Here is a 17,774-nt window from a genome sequence, read left to right as displayed (position 1 = left end):
GATGAGAAAACACTCCAAAATATGTCACAGAAAGGTCTGCTCCTGAGGCACGAGAGAGTAAGAGGAAAAGCCAAGAATAAAGAAATACAGACAAAAGAGGATGACAGGGATGTGATGAAAGCTCCCACATAAAGCATGAACCAATTCCTTAGCTTTACTTCACAGTATTCTTCTCTAAATTAGAACATGGGTTCAAAACAGCAGGTGTCCATGATATTTATCATTGCTATCTCCTCTACACTTGCATAATTCTGGACATATGAGCATCCTTTTTTTGTCCCTTCCACTATCAATAGCAGAACTCTCATCTATAATTCCCAGATTCTTTTTGCACTGTTCCTTCTCTTGCAGCCTGTAAGCATGTTTTCAAAACCAAACTTGCTTTTGATCACCTTTTACAAACACACACTTAAGCACTTTTTACTTGGAGTGTGCCGTGGAATTCTTGGGTCATTTCCTACATTAAATATACAGATGCTGTTTATTTTTGCTATTAATGGCACTATTTAAGGAGATACTGAGAGCTGTATTGCCTACCCCCACTGTTCCCTAATTCCATCTCGTCCGCCAAACCAACCAAAACCACAAAAATAACTGAATAATTCCTAAAACGTTTGATTGTCAGACCTTGAGGCTAAAACTGCTCCACAGTTACCACATATGAAGTTGCTACATTAACTCTGTATGAAAATTTGAGATGTTTCTCAGTGATAAACTGTAGCTCACATTTTTATTTAAGATACTATTCAAAATGTACACAAGATTTTAAACGTGGGACGAAACCATGTAGCAATTTAAATTGGCTTTGCTCCAAATCCGATTTTCCAAAGAAAAATTATAGAACGCATATGAGGAGTTTTGGTACTTACAGTTTTAGCTGTAATCTCTACCATGAATGTATCAAGACTGTTGTCTGCTATCTTGCCAGCTACGACAATTTCAGATCCATCATAATATTGTCGGAAATTGGCCTCTGTTAACTCTGAAATGGCATTCTCCTGATATTGTATCTCGACATCCAAAAGCAAGGGATTTGCTACTTCATTATAAAAACCCTGTGGGAAAACAAATATAGGGAGCCATCTACAAAAAAAACTAGAGATATAAGAGATATTTGAAAGCCATTTCATGAAAAGTTATTTGAATTAATCATTAATATTCTAATAAAGAAATTTTAAATATCATTATTGTGAATTCTTAGTCCATATATGCAAAAGATAAAGTTAATGTTTCTTCAACAAAAACTGTTATTGCTGGGTAAACTCAGCAGTTCTGGCAGCATCTGTGGAGAGTAGGCAGAGTTAATGTTTTGGGTCCAATGATACTTCTTCAGAACAGGTGGTTTTGGCATCATTACGTGAGCAATTGTAGTTATCACTGGCCAGGGCCAGGATCCTCTCCTCAAAGTGGTGAGGAGCCAAGTGTCTGTCTGTCTGTCTGTCTGTCTCTCTCTCTCTCTCTCTTTCTACCCCATTGTGGATCATTTTCTCCTGGAATGAGAGAAATTCAGATATTGAGTGATATTAAAGTGGGTAGCACAGCTGTTAGTGCTAATGCAGATTAGGGAAAAGTGGTGAGGTGTCCCAAAAGAACAAATAAGCAATGTAGATTCTTGCAGGGTTAGTATTGTAGGAAGTTGGGATGAGTGATAGGAAGTGGGGGAAGATGTGCATACAGTAGTGAGAGTGGTGGACCATGAGCATCAGTGTGAGGTGAATGCAATAGCAGGGATCGAGTGAACATGAGGTAGCAAGTAGAAGATGGTGGTATTTATCCTCACAGAGGTCCTGCATTGCTGGGTGTTCTTCCTGACTGTGGATATTGCACTGATTCAGATGGCAACCTCAGACTAAGCGTGCAGGCTCTCGTGTTGTAGTGTGAGAAATCTCATTTGGTATGACCAAGAGAAACCCTCCATGAAACTTACCAAAATGGATCAGTGGCCAGTTTTTGGTCAAATCCAGCCCTAAGTTCATTTTATATTTTCTCCTATTGACCACATAAAATTCCTTCCTGATAAAGTAAAAGCAAAATTCACCTTTTCTTATTCTATCACGAATGAGGAATTGTATGAGGTCTGATTTAAGTTGTGAATGGGTCTTTATTAATGATTATTTATGAATCATCTACTTACCTGGAGCTGCAAGGCTGAATCTGAATCATCATAAATACGTCGAGCCACGCCACCATTATCCAGTGCCATTTTTTCCAGGAAACTGTAATCAACGTCAAAACCAAAGCCAAGACAGTACAAGCTATACCTCTCCTGTATGGCATTTTTAACATTGATTTGGATTTTCACTGGATCCTTTTCTCCTGTGGTATAAGTGAACAAATTTATCTTATTTAATGACTTTTTTTTAACTTTCTCTTATACCCTCTTATTAATAGTTTACATTTAGTTTTAAAGGCCATTTTAAGAAATAAATTAATTTTCTGTAGGTGCAGAAGGGTTAAATAAATGTACTTTCTCAAATTCTCAAGTATATAACCAATTGCAAAAGTATAATATGGTGAGTTAATATAGACTAATAGAGTCTTGGAGCTGCACAGTATGGTTACAAAGCCTTCAGTCCAACTTGTCCATGCCAACCAGAAATCCAAAATTAATCTCATCCTACTTGCCCACATTTGGCCCAAATCCCTCTAAACCCTTCCTATTCATATTGGAATCCAGATGTGGTTTAAATGTCAAAATTGTATCTGCCTTCACCACATCCATTGGCAGCTTGTTCCACACATGCAGCCTCTGTGTGAAAAAGTTGCCCCTTCAGTCCCTTTTAAATCTTTCCTCTCTCATCTTTAACCAATGACATATAGTCTTAACCTATGACTCCCTCACCGTCGGGAAAAAACCTTGGTTATTCACCCTATCCATGTCCCTCATGATTGGATAAATTTCTATAAGGTCACTCCTCAGCCTCCAAAGCTCCAGGGAAATGTAGTCTTTGCCTATTCAGCCTCTCTCTATAGCCCAAACCCTCCAGCCCTGGCAACATCCTTGTAAATCTTTTCTGAACCTTTTCAAGTTTCACAACATCCTTCCTATAGCAGGGAGACCAGAAGTGAATGCAATATTCCAAAAGTGGCCTAACCAATGTCCTGTACAGCCACAACATGACCTCCCAATTACACTCAATGCACTGACCAATAAAGGAAAGCACACCAAATGCCTTGTTCACTATCCTGTCTACCTGGGGCTCCATTTTCAAGGGAGTATGAACCTGCACTCCATAAATCATCCTCTGAGTTCCCTTCACTATTTTCAAAGTAGTATCCACTTTCAAAGATTAGAAACGCACATCTTTAGATGCAAAAATTCATCCTACTATCTAATGTGATGATGGTCAAATCAATAGTGATATGATAATAATTAAGCAACTGGTTCACATTAATTTCACTGTAAATAAAGATATTACTCAAGCCTTGTAAGATTTGAAGTTTATGACCAGAAGATATTTCCATATAACCTTCAGAAAATGCATGATATAGTGCAAAGGCTTTACATTATTTGATAGTTCAGATCTGTTTCAGCGGTTTAATATCAAGGAAGGAAATATATCTTAAACTAACCCACATTTGGATCACCATCTGTTAAAAGAATTATCATGGAGACACTTCTCTCAGGCAGTTGCTTTTGTTTGTGAGCTGTGTCCAGAAGACTTACAGCTAGTAATAGAGAATCATTTATGTTTGTTTCTGGAATGAAAGAGAAAAGTAATCAGTTTATGTTATAAACTTATATTCAAAAATGAATATCTTGTGCACTTAAATATGAAAAATACATATGGGAAATGCCCCTCTGTGACGCCACCAAAATCTTTCCCTGCTTTTTTAAAATTCCTTTTCATAATTATCTGTGACACAGTGACCAACAATTATGACAAACTGCAACTCTGGGGTACGAGGAATTGATTTTAATCTTTTTATATATATCATAGTGGTCTTCCATGGAATTGCTCATTGTAAATTTGATTATAAACAGTCATAGGGTCATATCAAACTGTTTTGCAAAATTCCTTATTTTGCTGCTAAGGTGATTTTAAGGCTGAAAAGCCTAACTGTTCTTAAGTAAACAGTGGATGAGGTCAACATTTAATTGCCATTTGAACACTATGCATCTCTTTGATTTACTTTTTCAGTTTTCATGCCAAGATTGGTCACATGTCATGAATACTTACTCCTGCCTTAAATGACTGCCTTTGTTTGCTAAACTTTTTGATACAGAAACTTTAGTCTCAAAATCTCCTGTGTGACACAGAGGAAATGAATGTTGGTGTTCTTTTTTAAAACTTAACTGAGGATAACTTACTCAAAATGTAACAGCTACTTAAAAACAGAAACTGCTCTTGTTAGAAATTATTTATTCATTCATTCAGGAATATGTGGCAGCAATTATAGTCCATCCCTAATTGCCCTTGAGAAGGTGGTGAAATCTGATTCAAGCACAAAATTTCAAATGTATCAAACTGTGCAACAGTTGTTAATATTATATTTATTTAAGCAAAAAGAACATTAATATATATGTCATTAACCCAAATGCAATGCAATTTTCAATTATTTATGCATTTAACATTGGCAACAGGCTATAATTAATTTAGAGCACTGAGTAAACTTTTTCACAGTAACAACTCTACATTTTGTAAATGGGTTTCAAATATATTTATCAATGATTAAATGTGGTACCATAATAAAATTGGCTGTGTCTCTGTTCACTTTCCTGCCCTCATCAATAATCAGTCTGAACAGATCCAAGCTTTGGCATATTATTTTTGGCAGATTTATATTAAGGTTTAGCTGCAAAGGACTTGAATTATGATAAGGAAGGTACTTGCATTTATTTGTACCTTAACATGGCAAGAGATGTCCCAATCAATTTACAATCTATGGATTACTTTTGTAGTGCAATTTTTTTTATGTTGGCAAATATTGATGCCAATTTTCAAACAGCAGGCTGTAGCAAACAGCAAATTAATGAATTGACCAAATTGAGAGAAACATCTTGGTCAAGATGCCGACACAACTCTCTGCTCTTCTTTGGGTAGTACAATGTGGACTTTTGCATTCGCCCAAGCAGTCAGAGGGTGTCTTAGTTTAAAGGCTCATTAATCCGCTGAGAAACATTACATTTGAAAAAAATCAATTTGAAAATTACAACGGAAATCATTGGGAATACTTATTTACAGCTAAATTAACTTTAATGGGACTTTAATTGCCCATTTATAGGAGCCAATTAGCAATAGGGCAGAAGGGTCATCGACATGCCTTCCCCAAACGGGCTTAAATGGCAGGTTCCCTCAACCTCCACCAACCTCAATTAAATGCCCTCTTTGTGGCAAAATTCAACAATGGGGAAGAACATAAAATTCAGCCCTATATGCTCACCTGCTCCAAGTTGTAAATAGATGATGTATCTTTTCGCTTGCAAAACATTTTCCGCAGTAGCCTGAACTAGTGAATCTCGCCACTTTTCAATGGTAGAATCAAAACTGATTATTGTAAAATAATCCTGTGTGCTCATGTCTCCTAATATTCTAAGTAGAGCCAGCTTTGTCTACAAATGAGGAAATAATATTTATGTTATCATCTCAGGTTAGGCATATTCCTCTCTCCACATTTGTTTCTTCCTCTTTGTAAAACATTCCACATGGAACCAGATTAATGGCTGAGAATCCGATTTTCCTCACTCTCTCTAAGAGACCAGAATTTAAAAATCATTCTACTGAAGATCCAGATTAAAACTAAGGCTGGGACAATACGATTCCCAGCTTTGTGATCCAGTGTAAAAATCTTGTATGACTAAATTTAATCGGCAGCCAGGATTTTGCCAAGCAAATAATGATAATGAGTCCACACCACATTTACTGTCACTGAATGAGTTATGATCACTTCAGAGACCAAGAATCTTTAAAATTTATTTGAATTTCAGTGACTGACCAGAACCTTCACCTGCCAAATTTTCAAGTATTAACAAAGGAGCACAGAACTTAGGAAAAAGAGTCAGCCATTTGGCTTTCAGCTGTATTCTGCCATTCAGTAATATGATGTCGGAACTGGTTGGGATGTCAATTCTACCTTTGCATCACATTAGTTTATGATAGCAGTAATCAAAAACATTAACTAAACATTACTTTATTTAATTTACTCTAAACTAATAAAAAAGTTTCCTATTGAACTTTAAGATGTTTGAAATCCTCTTGCTGGGTTGTAGTTTACTCTGGCCCTAAAATGCACACATCATTTTACATGGAATAGCTACAAAGCTATTCTCAGCTCACAATCTCTTGCCTCCTTTTTCCTTTGCCTATTGGCAATTTCTGAACACTGAACTGAATTTCACAGTTATGGTTACCTTGGGGATTCATCTATCCAAAGCTCAGATATGTAAGTTCCCACTTGTATTCTGCATGAAAACGTAATTGACCATCTCTCTCACCATCACGGTGCTACTGCATGCAAATCCAGACTCAATTTTAGCATCAATGCAACAATAAAGTCACTGTGCAAATATATTTATTTTGGAGTAAATGTTTTGACACAAATAGCACTATAGAAGACATTGAAATGTCTCACAGGTTTGCCAAATGTTTTCAGTAAAAACTTTAAATTAATGGAACACTTAGTGGTTATTTATTGATCACTTAATGAATTAGGCAAATTGCAATACCTGTCTGAATTTGAGGCCACGCATAGAAAAGCTGCGGTCTATCACAAAGATAACATTCTTAGGCACTCTTGGGAGATTTGCAGGTGCAAAATGGTGAACAAAGTAGCCATTCACAATCTGAAATAACATTATGAGGCAATTAGTGAAATATTACACAACATGAGCAAGTAGAAATTATTTTAATTTGTCATCTAATCACCTGAATGTCCCCACCAGACAGGTCTCTATTGACATCATACTGTATGATCAAGTCTCCGTCCAACAGTGTTTCACTGCAATCAGGACATTTTTGCTGTTGCTCCAGGGTTGGTTTGAAGGAAATATGAGCCTAAATTCAATTTGATTTTAATTTCAGTTATTGTTATTCTTAACATCTTATAATGGAAAATGTCAAAGATGCCACCATCAAGTTTGGAATTACAGACCTTGGTTTCAGTTCTGTTCTTCACCATAGTTTGTTCCAGGTCATTTGTTAAGAAAGTTCCATGGACATTGAGGAAGGCAATGCCTTTTGGTTCAAAAATATGAACATCAATCTAAACAAAAAGAAATAATTTAACATAAAAATGAATGACTTTAATTACAATTTTATTAAGTGCACATCAGGTTGGAATTAAAATATTTTAGTTATAGAATATTAAATAACAGTTTACCTGGAAATGATTGACAAGCTGCTTAGGTTTTACTCTGAGGATCATTTCATATTTTCCCAATTTGCGTTTTAATAATTCTTCATAGATTAGTTCAAAATTAACTTTTTTGGCTGGTGCAATATTTACTGATACTTGGAACTTTTCCATTTTTCTTCCAGATACTCTTTGTCCACCAGAAAACAAGTTAAACAATAAATGTTATCAAGGAGTGTTGCCTTTGGTTTGAAAGTAGAGCATGGAATATTAATTCAACTTGGAAAGCTTGTAACCGCTGAACTATCTGGGGTGAGGAATAGAATGGGGAGGTGGTCATGTTTCCACAGCACCACCCCCCTGCATCCCCATGTTATGAATTATTTTCATATTTTAGTATTCTTTACCAATTAATCTGTAATTTTAAGAGTGTAATTTTGCCCTTACTTTACCAATCCTGCAGTCTGCCCCTGGGAAACTGCAACTTCATACTGTTGCTGAGCAACTTCTTTTTCCTTCACTTCTCCAGAATACTTCACTCTATCTATTGTCCTACAGAGGAAGGAATCAGAAAGTGTATTAGCAAATTAGAATGCAGCTTGTTGTTAAATCTCTGATTGATCTTCCACATAGGCTGAATAGGAGGGAGAACAAAGAAAGAAAAAATAAGTTGAATTTTTCATGACAGTTGTGATCAAACTGAAACATCAATCAGTTTGCAGCCTGGATATTTTCTGCAAACTTATCCACAATGTTTGAAATGTTTCAATATGAAGAACTGAGAATTAAATTTCTGTTTGCTATTAATAGAATAGAATCCTTTAAAAATATCAGAACCATCAGTTTTGTTTCTTTAGATTGGTTGTTAATCTTTGGGATTTAATTAATAACTAAATTCATGAGAAGCAAATATGTAAAGTTAATTTATGTTTTGAGAATGTATGTGCTGGAACTACTGAAAAAAATCCTTCAAAAATCCAAACTAGAGTCTGAACATTCAATTACCTTTTTTGAAAAATGTTAATACTTAACTATCAGTTGCTCAAATCTATCTGTGCAGTTTTCTTTGTAATATTTTTGAAAACTAATTTGTGTGATAAATGAGTAACTGTATTAAAGTGCCTCACTTAATATGCAAATCAAAAAACATGGCTGAAGCACAATCTTAAATCACATTTTATTCAACCCTGAAGATAGCAATGCATTTCCTGGATTGCCAGATTGTGTATTAATTTCATTACCTTTTAAAGCTCTAGCAATTCAAGGTAAAATTGACAGAAAGGCAAACGGGTTGAAGTTTATTTTTTAAAGATTCTAACTTTTGGCATTATGTGGAGTTAAAAGAGGCAGCAGCAGAAAGTATCCCTGTTAATGATACTCGAACTATACTCTTGTCCTGCACTCATTAGCAGTGCATCTCCTGAGTGCAAGATGCGGTCTGGTGATGTGGTTGGAAAAATATCACACAGCAGTTTCTGAAGCTGATTTACTGAGCTACCTCACTCATTTCCAGCTGTATGTTCTCTTAAAAAAAATTCAGAAAATATATGGCATCCTTGGTAGCACCAGCATTTATTATCCATTCTAGTATCACAGAACAGCTTGCCAGGCCTTTTCAAAAGACAAAGTTAATCACAATGTGGGTCTAGCTGAAAAGCACAATTCTGTAAGTAAAACTGGTCTGTGAGATGTCATCCAATTTTGACATGTTAGTGAGGATGATATGGTGGGGTTGAGTTAGGCAGGATGTACCTTTAGAAAGTTGTATTGTCCATCTGCGATCATTTTTATTAATTCCACAAACTGCACTGAAAAGATTTAAGTGACTTACGAGCTATTTCAGAGAGTAGTAAAAACCCAATAGTGTTGTTCTGCTTCTGGAGCTACAAAAAAGACACAGGTAAGAACTGCAGATTTTCTGCTTTAAAGGACATCACTGATGCAGATGTTTGGATCTAAGGACTTCAGGTTACCATGAACAAAGCTAGGGCGGATTCTACCACTGAGGATTAGGGAAGAAAAGAACAAAGACCAGAACATCTTCCAAGTTCCAAACCCCTTCCCATTGGGAGACAAAAGGGTGCAGAAGGTGGAGTTTGGTGGTGGATGAGACAGTAGCAGAGTGGGATTGTCAATAGGCTAGTATTCATAGGCCCAACCCAATGCTCTGGGAACTCAAATTCAAACCCTACCAATAGTAGCTGGTTGAATTTAAATTCAATTAATAAATTGGAATTGAAAGCTAATGTTAGTAATTGTGACAATTAAACTATCTCATTCACTAATAACCCTTTCAAAAAATAAATCTGCCATCTTTTTTTTGTCTGGTTTATATGTTAGTCTGAAGCCAAAAATAGTTCACTTATCTGCCCTCTGAACTGGTGTAGAAAACAGTTCAAGGATAATCCAGGATGGGTAACAAATGCTGACTTTTTGTAGTCAGACACATCTCATAGAAGAATAAAAAGTGCTCATTAGTGATTTTTCCCAGGATGGGGAAAGATGGTGGGCAGGTTTTTAAAACTGGAAGACTAATCATAGGCCTTTCAGCTTGAGAAGAATAGCAGGATACAATGAGAAGTAAGTAAGAGGCATCTTTCTTCAACTAAGCACAGCAGGTCAGGCAGCAGGATGATCACCACGTCAGGGAAATAGGGTGACTTCCTGTTAAGATTGTGAAAGCCTGTACACCTTCCTGATTCCTGGCTAGATAGACACCTCTAGCATTGAAACAGACCCCTGCAGTTTACAAAAAATGACAGATGGTTGAAATATTCACATTGGTTCCCTTTGGTCTCATTCTTAATTACCCTAAATTGTTAGCCATTCCAGTTGAGAGAAGCGCATTTTTTTTTTGTTTATGAACTATGAGATAGAATTTATATGGATAAGTTTGGAAAGCAATTTTTAAATTCATTAACTTGTTAATTTGGAACAGTAGATATATGATCCCTGGTTTCTCTGAGGCTAAAATGGCCAAAAAGAGGATTAAACTGGGGAACTAGCATTCCAGCTGTCAGTGCTAATTTTCAAGGGGGCAAAAGTGAGGACTGCAGATACTGGAAAACAGAGTTTAGATCAGAGTGGTGCTGGATGAAGGGATTTTGCACGAAACGTCGATTTTCCTGCTCCTTGGATGCTGCCTGACCTGCTGTGCTTTTCCAGCACCACTCTAATCTAAACAGTGCTAATTTTCAACTCTACCCACTTTCAATCTGACCCTAATCAACCCTAGCTTTTCATTTAATAAATAATATAAGTTAAATTCCTCAACTGAGGTAGATTTGAATTTGTGACTCTGGATATTTCCATTTGCTGCTAACCTTACTGGTTTCATCTGAAAACATATATTTTTGTTTTGTGTTTGCTGATGACACTCAGCTCTATCTTACTTTGACTCCTTTTGGCTTCCAAATCTGGACCAGTTTTTCCACACTGCTTATCGAGCATTTAATATAAGATGAGCAGAAACTTTCACCATCTAAATACTGGGAAGGCTTAAATCATTGTGTTTGCTCTACTCCACTCCACTATCAACATCCTGGTGCTTACTATTGACCAGAAACTCAACTGGACTTGCCATATAAATACAATGGTTTCAAAAGCAATCTGAGAATTGCCCCAACTCTGATTTTAATCACCTATCTGCATTAATTTGGAGAAAGTGAGGACTGCAGATGCTGGAGATCAGAGTCGACAGTGTGTGGTGCTGGAAAAGCACAACAGGTCATGCAGCATCCGAGGAACAGGAGAAACGTCATTTCAGGCAGGAGCCCTTCATCAGGAATGAGGCTGGGATCCTCAGGGTGGATAGATAAATGGGAGGGGAGTGGGGCTAGGGAGAAGGTAGCTGAGAGTACAATAGGTGGATGGAGGTATGGGTCAAGGTGGTAAGTTGGAGAGGAGCAGATCAGTGGGAAGCAAGATTGACAGGTGGGATGGGTCATGGGGACAGTGCTGAGCTGGAAGGTTGGAACTGCGGTAAGGTGGAGGGAACAGAAATGAGGAAACTGGTGAAGTCCACATAGATGCCATGGGGTTGTAGGGTTCCAAAGCGGAAGATGAGGTGTTCTTCCTCCAGGTGTCAGGTGGTGAGGGAGTGGCGATGGAGGAGGCCCAGGACTTTCATGTCCTCGGCAGAGTGGGAGGGAGAAGGCGTCCAGTCTCCCCAATGTAGAGGTGATTGCTTCGGGAGCAAAAGATACAATAAATGACATGTATGGACGTGCAGGTAAAACTTTGATGGATGTGGAAGGCTCCTTTTGGGCCTTGGTTGGAGGTGAGTGGGGAGGTGGGGGCACAGGTTTTGCAATTCCTGCTGTGGCAGGGGAAGGTGCCAGGGGAGGGTGGGTTATTGGGGGGCATGGACCTGACCAGGTAGGCACGGAGGGAACGGTTTTTGCGGAAAGCAGATAGGGGTGGGGAGGGAAATATATCCCTGGCGGTGCGGTCCATTTGTAGGTGGCGGAAATGTCGGTGGATGATGCAATTTATACAGAGGTTGGAGTGGTACACTGGCACCACTCCCCTCCTTTTCCTCCTCTACATTGATGACTGTATCGGCGCTACCTTGTGTTCCCACAAGGAGGTTGAACAGTTCATCAACTTCACCAACACATTTCACCCCGACCTTAAATTCATCTGGACCATCTCTAACACCTCCCTCCCCTTCCTGGACCTCTCCATCTCCATCAACAATGACCGACTCAACACTGACATTTTTTACAAACCCACCAACACCCAAAGTTACCTGAATTACACCTCCTCCCACCCTACGTTCTGCAAAAGTGCTATCCTGTATTCCCAATTCCTCCGCCTCTGCCGCATCTGCTCCCAGGTGTACCAGTTCCACCACAGAACACACCACATGGCCTCCTTCTTTAAAGACTGAAATGTCCCCTCCCATATGATTGAAGATGCCCTCCGACGCATCTCATCCACATCCTGCACCTCTGCCCTCGAACCACACCCCTCCAACCGCAACAAGGTCAGAACTCCCCTGGTCCTCACCTTCCACCCCACCAACCGCTGCATAAATCGCATCATCCGCCGACATTTCCATCACCAAATGGACCCCACCACCAGAGATATATTTCCCTACCAACCCCATCCGCTTTCCGCAAAGACCGTTCCCTCTGCGACTACCTGGTCAGGTCTACACCTCCTAACAATCCACCCTCCCCTCCTGACACCTTCCCCTGCCACTGCAGGAATTGCAAAACCTGCGCCCACACCTCCCCCCTCACTTCCAACCAAGGCCCAAAAGGAGCCTTCCACATATATCAAAAGTCCACACATGTCATTTATTGTATCCGTTTTTCATGAAACAGTCTCCTCTATATTGTGGAGACTGGACACCTTCTCGCAGAGTGCTTCAGAGAACATCTCAGCATCACCCACACCAATCAACGCCACTGCCCTGTGGCCGACCATTTTAACTCCCACACCCACTCTGCCGAGGACATGCTGGTCCTGGGCCTCTTCCATCATCACTCGTTCACCACCCGACACCTGGAGGAAGAACGCCTCATCTTCCGCCTCGGGACCCTTCAACCCCAAGGCATCAGTTGGACTTCACCAGTTTCCTAATTTCCCCTCTCCTTACCTTATCTGAGTTCCCACCTTCCAGCTCAACATCGCCCTCATGACCTATCCCACCTGTCCATCTTCCTTCTAAGCTATCCGCTCCACCCTCTTCTCCGACCTATCACCTTCTCCCCCACTTCCATCCACCTATTGCACTCTCAGCTACCACTCTCAGCTCCCAGCCCCACCCCCTCCCATTTATCTCTCTACTGCCAGGCTCCCAGCCTCATTCCTGATGAAAGGCTCCTGCCTGAAACGTCGATTCTTCTGCTCTCGGATATCTACATTAATTTGCCTACTTCCATCTCTGTAACATTGCTTAGCTCAGATTCTGCTTCAGTTCACATTGTGTTCAAACCCATATCCGTACCTTTGTTACATCTAAACCAGACTATTCTAATATTCTCCTGAAGGGGCTCCTTCCACCCAATAAAAACTGTAATTCATCTTAAACTTTTTCTGCTTCCATTTTAATTTGTTGCAAATTTAAATGAACCATCATTCCTCTGCTAACTAAGGAGAAATAACATTTCCATTTTAAAATGCCTATATCTCCAAGGAATCAGCCTTCCCTTGTCTCTGTAACCACTTCCAGCAGGCTAGGGTATGAAATCACTCTCTGCTTTTCCTATTCTAGCCTATTGTACATCCCTGATTTTGGTCACTACACCACTGGCAACCATGCTATAGCTGCCTTATCCCTAAGCACGAGAACACCTATTAAGCCCTAGTTACTGACATACAAACTAATGTAAACAAAATATTCTTCTTTACAAAATTTCTTAGTGTGATCACAATTAAATGTGCTATCAGGTGAAAGTGTCTTAGATTATTTTGTCCATTTCACCCTTATTTTTGAAAACGTCATCGTTTTGGAATCAGTTCCCCATTCTATGAAAGGTGTCTCTCACATGCACATAATCACAATCATTTAATGATTCAAACAGGACGTTCTTCAAAATGTAAATTAAGAATTTCCAAGTAGTCCAATTCACACAAAGGATTTAACAAAATGTCCAATTAATCTGAGAGGCCTCCAAACACTGTAAATCATTTTCCTGATCAGGTATTATCTCATACGTAGTCTAAAAGGGATAACCCTTTCCAACCACTTCGAGGGACTGTGCCATAGTAACTTATAACTCCATGCTCTACAAAACAAAATTCAACCAACCTGTCCTCCTTTTTCTATAACCTCATAACTTCAACTGACCATATTAACACAACGGAGTGTCTAATATCTCATAATTTTCACTAACCATACTAACAGTACGGAGTGCGAAATTTACCAAGACTGCCTTCCTTTCACAGTACAGTAATCTAAAAGGTTCAACTGGCCATATCTGAAGGAGTCAGCTCTCTACGCCGAATACAGAAAAGCCAACGTCACCCTGCAGCAAACAAAAGAGACATTTCACCCGGACATATTAAACAAAAAGTATCAAATTTCAACAGTCGATATTAAACAAAAACAAAAGAGACTTAAATTTATCTAAAACTTGACGACCGAGTGGTTCTTTTGATTCCTTCAAGGTACAAGTCTCACTTGGCGAGGGGCAGATCATCTGTTTGGACACAAGGAGTGGTCTTAAGGTAAAATACCTAAGGCGCCCCACTACAGTGAGTCCGACACAAATTTTCGGTCACTTAATCAGCCGAGAGAATCATTCCCTACGTTGGGATCTATGTCACGGCACCATATGTAAACTGAGAAATTCTCGGACCACTCGTAGCACTCTTTTATTGTTATCAAGTCAGCTGAGAGATCAATTGTCATCATCCTGAGTATCAATCAAGATGACTCTGGACGGATTACTGAGAGATCCCTTCTTTTTAGCAAGATGGCTGCATATTTTATAGCCCTTATTTGCATTACAATCTCGTATGTTCCCTTTCCCACATCATATAATGTTTCTTTCTCTAATTAAATTCTCATAATTAGCAATAAATTTTAGTCTTATTCTCATAGACCAAACATACCTATAGATTTAAAATGTTTCTACATCTGGTGCCTTTCTCCTGCATCATAGCAGATAGAGAGTCATAGAGATGTACAGCATGGAAACAGACCCTTCAGTCCAACCCGTCCATGCTGACCAGATATCTCAACCCAATCTAGTCCCACCTGCCAGCACCCGGCCCATATCACTCCAACCCTTCATATTCATGTACCCATTCAAATGCCTCTTAAATGTTGCAATTGTACCAGCCTCCACCACTTCCTCTGGCAGCTCATTCCATACACGTACCATTCTCTGTGTGAAAAAATTGCCCCTAAGGTCTCTTTTATATCTTTCCCCTCCCACCCTAAACCTATGCCTTCTAGTTCTGGACTCCCCGACCCCAGGGAAAAGACTTTGCCTATTTACCCTATCCATGCCCCTCACAATTTTGTAAACCTCTATAAGGTCACCCCTCAGCCTCCGATGCTCCAGGGGAAACAGCTCCAGCATGTTCAGCCTCTCCCTATAGCTCAAATCCTCCAACCCTGGCAACATCCTTGTAAATCTTTTCTAAACCCTTTCAAGTTTCACAACATGTTTCCAATAGGAAGGAGACCAGAATTGCACGCAATATTCCAACAGTGGCCTAACTAATGTCCTGTACAGCTGCAACATGACCTCCCAACTGCTGTACTCAATGCTCTGACCAATGAAGGAAAACATACCAAATGCCCTCTTCACTATCCTATCTACCTGCAACTCCATTTTCAAGGAGCTATGAACCTGCACTCCAAGGTCTCTTTGTTCAGCAACACTCCCTAGGACCTTACCATTAAGTGTATAAGTTCTGCTAAGATTTGCTTTCCCAAGCTACGCATTTTATTCATTTTAAGTTCTGTGAGAGAGAACAGCTGCAAGGTTATACCAATCTTCCTACATTCATTCTCATGGTCACTGTGACAGCACTAGCTATTTTAAACCCACAAGACAAATTATTATTGCAAGATGTAGATTTAAAATGGATGTTTTTAACTGTTGATTCGCCTCTACTTTATCACAACCTTGTTTCGAACATGGACAAAGGAGCTGAATTTTAGGGGTAAGGTGATAATGACAGCCTTTGACATCGAGCTGTGTTTGATTTCATTCAGGAGTCTTAACAAAACTGGAATGAATGGGTATCAGGTGACAAACTCTCCACTGGTTGGAGTCATAATTGGCACATAGGAAGATGGTAGTGGTTGTTGGAAGTCAGTCATCTCAGCTCCAGGACATCTCTGCAAGTGTTCCTCAGGGAGGTGTCCTAGACCCAACCATCTTCAGCTGCTTCATAAATGACCATCCTTCCATTGTAAGGTCAGAAGTGGGGATGTTTGCTGATGATTGCACAATATTCATCACGTTTAGATACTGTTGCATTATTGCATCAGATCTTTAGATGCAATAAGATCTGAACAGTAGCCAGGTTTGGGCTGACATTTACACCATGTAAATACCAGTTTGTGACCACCATCAATATAAGACAATCTAACCACTGACCCTTGACATTCAGTGATGTTACCATCACTGAATCTCCTATTATCAACATCCTAGGGTTTACCATTGACCATAAACTCAACTGGACTTACTCCAAAAACACAGCTGCTACAAGAGCAGGTCAAAAGCTAGGAATACTGCGACGAGTAACTTACCTCTTCATAGGAATGTGGTCAAGCAGAATTTGATACTGAACCATGTAAAGTGATATCAGGACAGGCTGATCATCAAACCAAATTTCACTGAGTGTCCAATGTGTTTTACCCTTGTCTCTCAACTCTGTATGCCTGCTACCTGTTAAACTATGCAAAATTGACTTACTTTTAAATCAAAAAACTGTTGATTGCAATGTGAGCTATCTGATGCATTTCTGAATGGTCAAAATAGAGGCTAGGTCATACAGGTATGCAAGCAACTTTACAAATTCAGTATTTCATACTTGTGTGACAGAACTGATAGAAATGATCCACTGATTTTTTTTTGTTAAGTAAAGTTCGGTCTTTTAGTCTTCACTTTCTGGCTGTGTCTTGTAATTATAAATAGTGTGAGCAGTTGTCAGAAATTTTAGCATCTCCAATCAGTACTCTATGCAATCTTAACAGCTACAAGTAGCAATCAGAAAGTCTAGAGCTCAAGCAGCTCAGTTCAGGTATTTTAACCATTTGCTACATATAATGGGCAAATTGTGTTAACAAAAATGTATCCATTATATGCAGTGAAGACTACAATCAAGGGTAGCATAAATGAAAAAGCCATTAAAATTTGTAAAAGATAGAAAGTCTGTGATTGTATGTTTAAAAAATAGTCAGGTACACAAAAGTAACTCGGATGCACTAATTGCATTTTAACTCTAATTTGGTGTTTTGCTAGGTAATTATAGCAGATACACACATTGTAAAGTTGGTAATGAAAGCTGTTTTGGGCAGCTCAACTTCAAAGAGGGCTTCTTTGGATTTTGTTGCTCGGTTTACCACACGGCTTGTTATCACATTGTGAGCAAATCGAGATGTAATTTTGGAATTGATCTTCAAGCTGTAGACTTGAATCGTTTCTCTGTCCTGAAAAATAGAGTATTTGGTTTTAACTAGTGAAGAATTACAATGATCCATTGTAGATAAGATCAAAAAGATGTTTTTTTATTGGGGCTTTGCCAGGGTGGCTCTCATAGCATGTAGCTTTTTAGAGAAACATGCTTTTCTCTGCAAATATAACCAGCAGAAGTGATGGATGCCTAGTAAAAGAGATTATTTCTAGTCATTGGTCTGAACAATTTCCACCAAGATCCATCCAGGAAATCCCTGGTAAGTCATAACTGTAAAGAGTCAGGCACTACTCAAGGTGAAATCAATTGCACAAACCTAACATCACATCGCTTACCTTTTTTTTCCCATCCTGTAGTAATATATGAACACTCCT

The 17,774-nt window shown here is 39.1% G+C and overlaps 1 protein-coding gene across 1 annotated transcript in view; it reads right to left on the bottom strand.

Moving 5' to 3' along the window:
- LOC132822463 (inter-alpha-trypsin inhibitor heavy chain H3-like) overlaps positions 1 to 17,404 on the bottom strand; it is a 51,477-nt gene extending 34,073 nt beyond the window's left edge. Inside the window, 10 exon segments of the mRNA XM_060835841.1 lie at positions 870 to 1,055; positions 2,135 to 2,316; positions 3,574 to 3,699; positions 5,386 to 5,554; positions 6,668 to 6,784; positions 6,867 to 6,995; positions 7,093 to 7,203; positions 7,321 to 7,483; positions 7,741 to 7,845; positions 17,250 to 17,404. Coding sequence (XP_060691824.1) covers positions 870 to 1,055; positions 2,135 to 2,316; positions 3,574 to 3,699; positions 5,386 to 5,554; positions 6,668 to 6,784; positions 6,867 to 6,995; positions 7,093 to 7,203; positions 7,321 to 7,483; positions 7,741 to 7,845; positions 17,250 to 17,251 — 1,290 coding nt within the window. The 5' untranslated portion in view covers positions 17,252 to 17,404.
- Positions 17,405 to 17,774: the final 370 nt, after the last annotated feature.

The sequence above is a fragment of the Hemiscyllium ocellatum genome, chromosome 14 (assembly GCF_020745735.1).
Source record: "Hemiscyllium ocellatum isolate sHemOce1 chromosome 14, sHemOce1.pat.X.cur, whole genome shotgun sequence".
NCBI lineage: Eukaryota > Metazoa > Chordata > Chondrichthyes > Orectolobiformes > Hemiscylliidae > Hemiscyllium > Hemiscyllium ocellatum.
This window is presented reverse-complemented; position numbering and strand designations above follow the sequence as displayed.